Raw genomic sequence first — 6035 nt, 5'->3', positions numbered from 1 at the left:
ATGGAACTGAAGAAAGCTGAGAGCAAAGAAGCTGCAGTCCAAGTGCAGCTGGACAGGAATCTCACCTTGTCTGTCTGTTGTGAGCAAGTTCTCAGCTCTTCCCTCCTAGCAAGAGGTGTAGAGGTCATTGCACTTATTGCACCTCATTGCAGCTGCCCACAGACAGCCACCCAGAAGCATGGACATGGCCTTAGCAAGGAGGTGTCTTCTCCTTGGGGCACCTGGATAACACAAAGATGCCACAAGAGAGCTGCATCCTGCTGGACAGCAGCCTGCAGCCCAGGAGGATGCCCCACAGACAGAGCTGGATATCTGAAAGCTGGAGTGTCCCATATCCCAGCTGCACCCCCTGCAGGGTCTGGAGGAGGCTTGGCCACTCTGCTCATGGCTGTCCAGGGGAACCTGCTTTAGGGCACTCCAAGGAGCTTCTGCCAGACTTCCTCACCTCGCAGGGCAACCCAGCAGGGCTCCCAAAGCCTACTGCATTGCCCACTGCCCTCCCAGAAACAAGACCCAGCAGGAGGAGACCCTTCCAGGACCTGCAGCTGCATGGCCCTGCAGCCAGGCACTTACCTTGTCAAGGGCTGTGCAGGTTTCTCCTGCAGGCAGCTCTCAGCATCCTCTCACTGCCAACTGCCTTCAGCCCCTCTCTCCTTTTCTTCTCTCTGTGTCTGTGCCTCTGTGTCTCTTTCCTGCTGCGCTGTGCAGAGGAGCTGCTCCTGGGCACAGCTGTCTCTCTGCACCAGGGCCCTCTTGCCACGAGCTCTCTCTGTCCCATGAGCCCGGCCCAGCTCAGCAGCACAGCACCAGCCCAAGGCACTGCAATCACCCCTCTGGGGGCTTTGCTGATGAGCCCACAAACCTCAGGCACTCAGAGACAATTGAAGACAGCTCTCCAGAAGTCCAAGTCAGAGGCAAGTTTCCTGCAGTGTCCCCCTGAGGGCCAGCACTGACACAGCCTCCCTTGGAGCTGGTTAGAGCAGAACCCTGGAGGCAGTGAGGACAAGGAGACAAAGGCAATGTGAAGGTGACACTGAAATGTACATAAAGTGGATTTGTTTCACTAAGTACCAGGGTACAGACAATAATGAATGATTTAAAATTTGAAAATACAGAAAAGGAAGATAAAATAGTAATTAACAATAACATTAACAATAGCAATAACAATAACAATAATAATATGTACAAGGCAAATGATGCACCATGCAATTGCTGAGAAGCCCCTCTCTGATGCTCAACCTGTCCATGAGCTTTGGCCCCACTGACCCTGGCCAGCCGGCATCGGGATCTCTTGTGCATGTCCCTTGACCTTAATTTCTTTTCATGAAAAATTAGATTTCAGAGGAAGTTGGAGTATTTTCTTCCCTTTCTCAAATACTCCCTCTGCTGTGTCACCCCGCCCAGTAATGCCATCGAGGTAGTGCAGGTGCTCAGGAGCTTCCTCCTCTTCCAGGGCAGTCTGAATCATGCTGCTGGCATGGCAGCACTCAGCATTGCGGGACTTCATTCAGGCCACGATAGGCCTCTGTTAGTGCACTGGGATCCCCCTGTCATTGCAGACATACAAATGTGTTTGACCCTCTGTAGCTTGATGGCATTAGGGTTCACTGTGCAGTGGTGCCCACTAGCACCTGATACTTCTGTGGGTCTGATGTGCAATGCCATGGAATCCACACAGTCCAATAAACCCGACTGTCCCCTTCCTCCCCCTGGCTGGAGGCACAGCCCCTCTAGTCCTGCTCATAGTATTCAGTACTGTGTCTGCAGGACAGCCCGCTGGAAATTGGAGCAGCAGTTCTCTAAGAACCCCTTTTAGTGATTGTTTTTCCTTGCCACTCACACACCCGTGCCTCTAGATTTTCCATCCCACTTTCTCATGTGCTCTCCATGGTCACACAGGTAAAACCACAGGGTGGCACATGGTGTGTACCCACCATATCTCCTTTCCTGCCCTCTAATTCCAGGGAGGGGTGCTGTTTCTCCCAGCACCAGAGCAGCATAGGAATAGGGATCGCGTGATTACTGATGCTCTTATGACTTCTTTCTCTTCGTCCTCCTACTCATATGATGGCCCAGCTTTTCTGAAGCCTGCCTCGTCTTCTGACTAACTGACTTTCACATCCATTGTTTTTTCTTGCATATGGGAGCAAGTGATACAGACAGAGCTTGGTTTTCTGGCTCAGACACAGGGCCCAGAAAAAGAGCTGGAGTTGCTGCAGGGCATGTTGCAGATGCTGTAGTAGCTGCAGGGTCTGTCAGAGGGGTTGGAGTGACTGCAGGGCTTTTCACAGAGGCTGGAGTGGCATTGATTGTTTTTGAAGGGGTTTTGCCCCGTTTTGTCTTTGAAGGGGTTTGACGTGCTGGGCACAGATGCAGTTACGGGGATAAAGACCACTGCTGGCAGTGGCATTGTGTTTCAAAGGCTGGGCTACATCCATCTGGAAACACCTGTGAGCTTGAAGATGATAGAATCTCCTGTGGTGAGGTGCCACTACTGCAGGGGGAGAGGGGAAGGAGTGTAAGACATGTGGGACCTCCAGACAGAGTGGTGAGTGCAGAGCAGTAAGTGTGTTCTGGGCATTAAGAAGGCCTGAAAGAGCATAGCATGGCCTTGCTGAAGGTGAGGACCTTGAGGTTTGATGTGAGGGTAGCAGGGGAAAGAGGATGTGGAGTTCAGTTCTGGGATAGAGGGACAGAGGAATTCTGTCTTCTGGCAAAGACAGAAGCAGGTTTGGGTCCAGGACATCCTAGGTGACTGAGGATTATTAACAGGACTTAAAAGAAGCTAGAAGAGTTTGCAGGGATCTCCCAGGCTTTGGCAAAAACCCAGGCAACCACAGCTTTGAGTTAGAAAGAACAGGCAGGGATGTCATAGAAACATTGAGTGGCTGGGGTTGGAAGTGACCTTAAAAATCCTCTAGTTCTGACTCCCTGCCATGGGCAGGGATGCCACCCACTAGATCAGGTTGCCCTGAGCCTCTTCTAACCTGGTCTCAAACACCTCCAGGGATGGGTATAGTGGGTTTACGTGGCAATGTTACCTGGGGGGCTGCAGGGGTGGCTTCTGTGAGAAGAATCCAGATGCCCCATGTGAGATAAGGGCTGGTTTCAGCCAGCTCCAAGGGGACCTGCTCCTGAGAGCCAAGCCAATAAACAATGTTGTTTGAGCCTTCGTGAGGGCAGATTTAAGAAAGGGGAAAACAAACAAACAAACAAAAAATGCTGCTCAACAGCAGCTAGGAGAGCGAGGAGTAAGAAACAGCCTTTCAGACACCAAGGTCAGTGCAGCAGGAGGACAGGAGGTGCTCCAGGCACGCAGCAGCAGTTCTGCTGTGGCCTGTGGAGAGGCCCTTCATGGAGCAGGTGGACGTGGCCTGGAGGAGGCTGCGGCCCATGGAGAACCCCTGCAGGAGCAAGCCCTGGACCCGAGCTGCAGCCCGTGGAAAGGAGCCCACATGGAGCAGGGGGTCTGAGGGGATCTGCTGCCTGTGGGGTACCCATGCTGGAGCAGTTTGCTTCTGGGGGATGGACCCTGTGGTACGGAGACATGTGGGAGCAGTTCCTGAAGAGCTGCTGCCTGTGGGCAGCCCCTGTGGGCTCAGTTTGGGAAGGACGGCATCCTGTTGGAGGGACCCCACATGGAGCAGAGGCAGAGAGTGATTGTGAAGGAACATCGGAAACGAGGTGCTACAGACTGACCGCAACCACTATTCCCCATTCCCCTGCAATGCTCGAGGGAAGGAGGTGGAAGAAGGTGGATAGGGGGAAGTTGTTTTTATTTTGTTTTCTTTGATTCTCAATCCTATAGCTTGCTAGTAATAGGCAGTAAAATTAACTAATTTCCCTACGCTGAGTCTGTTTTTCCCTTGATGATAACTGTAAACTAATCTCCTGGTCCTTACCTCAACCCTTGAGCCCTTTTATTCATATTTTCTTCCTGTTTACCATTGAGGAAGGGGACTGGGGAGTCAGATAGCAGTTGTGGTGGAGCTCAGCTGCTCACCTGAGCAAAACAACCAAATGAAGCAGAAGAAGAAGGGCAATGTCATGATTGTGAAACAAATCAAGGCATCAGTTTCCTCAAGACATCCTTGAGCTCCTGGTTCCTCATGCTGTAGATGAGGGGGTTCACTGCTGGAGGCACCACCGAGTAGAGAAATGAAATCACCAGGTCAAGGGATGGGGAAGAGATTGAGGGGGGTTTCAGGTGGGCAAACATGATGGTGCTGACAAACAGGGAGACCACGGCCAGGTGAGGGAGGCACATAGAAAAGGCTTTGTGCCGGCCCTGAGAAGAGGGCATCCTCAGCACTGCCCTGAGGATCTGAACATAGGACAGCACAATGAAAACAAAACATCCAGTGGTTAAAGAGGCACTAAACATGAGAAGCTGACCTTCCCTGAAGTGGACAGCTGAGCAGGAGAGCTTGAGGATCTGGGGGATCTCACAGAAGAACTGGTCCACAGCATTGCCGTGGCAGAGGGGCAGGGAAAATGTACTGGCCGTGTGCAGGACAGCATGGAGAAAGCCACTGCCCCAGGCAGCTGCTGCCATCTGGGCACAAGCTCTGGTGCCCAGGAGGCTCCCGTAGTGCAGGGGCTTGCAGATGGCAACGTAGCGGTCGTAGGCCATGACTGTGAGAAGGTAATATTCTGCTCCAAACAAGAAAGCAAAGAGAAAGAGTTGGGCAGCACAGCCTTGATAGGAGATGGCCCTGGTGTCCCAGAGGGCATTGGCCATGGCTTTGGGCAGAGTGGTGGAGATGCAGCCCACGTCGAGGAGGGCGAGGTTGAGGAGGAAGAAGTACATGGGGGTGTGGAGGCGGTGGTGGCAGGCTACGGCGCTGAGGATGAGGCCGTTGCCCAGGAGGGCAGCCAGGTAGATGCCCAGGAAGAGCGCGAAGTGCAGGAGCTGCAGCTCGCGTGTGTCTGCGAATGCCAGCAGCAGGAACTCAGTGATGGTGCTTCTGTTGGACATCTGCTTTTTTCAGGATGTGATCCTGAAAAAAGAAGAGGATGAGAGTAATAAAGTACAAGAAATGTATCAGAGGAAAACGAATGCTCTTTCTCATTTAAAATCATCACCTATATTGTGACATTTGGCAGATCCCTTTCATGCATCCTGATTCATTCTGCCAGACGGTGTCTGTTGGAACAGGGGGCTCTACTGTGGGCAGTGCAGGAGTCAGCCCTGTCCTACAGCAAGAGGTGAAGAGGAACATGTGGTAATGTTGGTTTCACTTCCTTCTTGTTCACAAAATGCTTTGCCCCAGTATCGCTCCCAGTTCACCAAACTGCAGAGCAGAGCTGTGGAGCCTTATTGATTGATTGATTGATTGATTGATTTGATTTTTTTGTTTCCTCTGTCCCACCACTCCTGAGGAGTGTTTCCAAGTCACAAACCCTGGCTATTTGTGCTGAACTCAAAGGGAATCCTTGTAGATCATTATCAGAGAAAAAGGGACTGTCACTTTAGTGCACGGTGTTCTCCTTCAGGCCAGTCTGTCCACCAAGTGTGGTTTCAGCTGCATTGTGAGAGCTGCAGGAAAGTTCTATTCACATGTTTGACTGAAAAGAACAAAGACCCTGCTGAGAGCAGAGGAATCCAGGCTCACAGTGCCCATCTGCAAACCCCTCACCCTGTCCCTCCACCCAAGCACACCAAGGGCTCACGCCATGGGCATGTGAAACCCCCATCCCCAGCCAGCCTGGGAACAAGACCAGCAGCAGCACGGCCAGCTGGAGAAGCCAGGAGGAATGCCAGCGTGCTGCTGCCAGGGGAGGCAAGGCCAGGGAGGGACAGACGGACACTCAGCAGACCCTCCTGTGCTGCAGCTCTGCCTGCAGATAAGGCAGCTCCTTCTGGGGACACCGGGGGCTTGAGGGCAGAGGCTGTGCTGGAGGGAGAGGAGAGCAGGGGGTGTCCCAGGGAAGACACCTACCCTGCAGGGGATCGCAGGGAGGTGCCCGAGCACTCCCTAACAAAGCATTTGTGGCAGCAGCTCCCTCTCACCACCTGCCCTGCTCATATCTCT

General features: G+C 52.7%; 1 protein-coding gene across 1 annotated transcript; it reads right to left on the bottom strand.

Annotated features, from left to right (window-relative positions):
* Window positions 1–4063: 4063 nt before the first annotated feature.
* LOC311216187 (olfactory receptor 14C36-like) lies at window positions 4064–4978 on the bottom strand (the record flags this gene model as incomplete). Its single annotated transcript, XM_084297732.1, has 1 exon — window positions 4064–4978. One exon carries the CDS (start codon window positions 4976–4978, stop codon window positions 4064–4066), a length of 915 nt encoding a protein of 304 aa, XP_084153858.1.
* Between the last annotated feature and the right edge of the window lie 1057 nt (window positions 4979–6035).

The sequence above is a fragment of the Netta rufina genome, assembly GCF_964035555.1.
Source record: "Netta rufina genome assembly, chromosome: 18".
Classification (NCBI taxonomy): domain Eukaryota; kingdom Metazoa; phylum Chordata; class Aves; order Anseriformes; family Anatidae; genus Netta; species Netta rufina.
The sequence above is the reverse complement of the archived record's forward strand: the minus strand, read 5'-3'. Positions and strand labels throughout refer to the sequence as shown.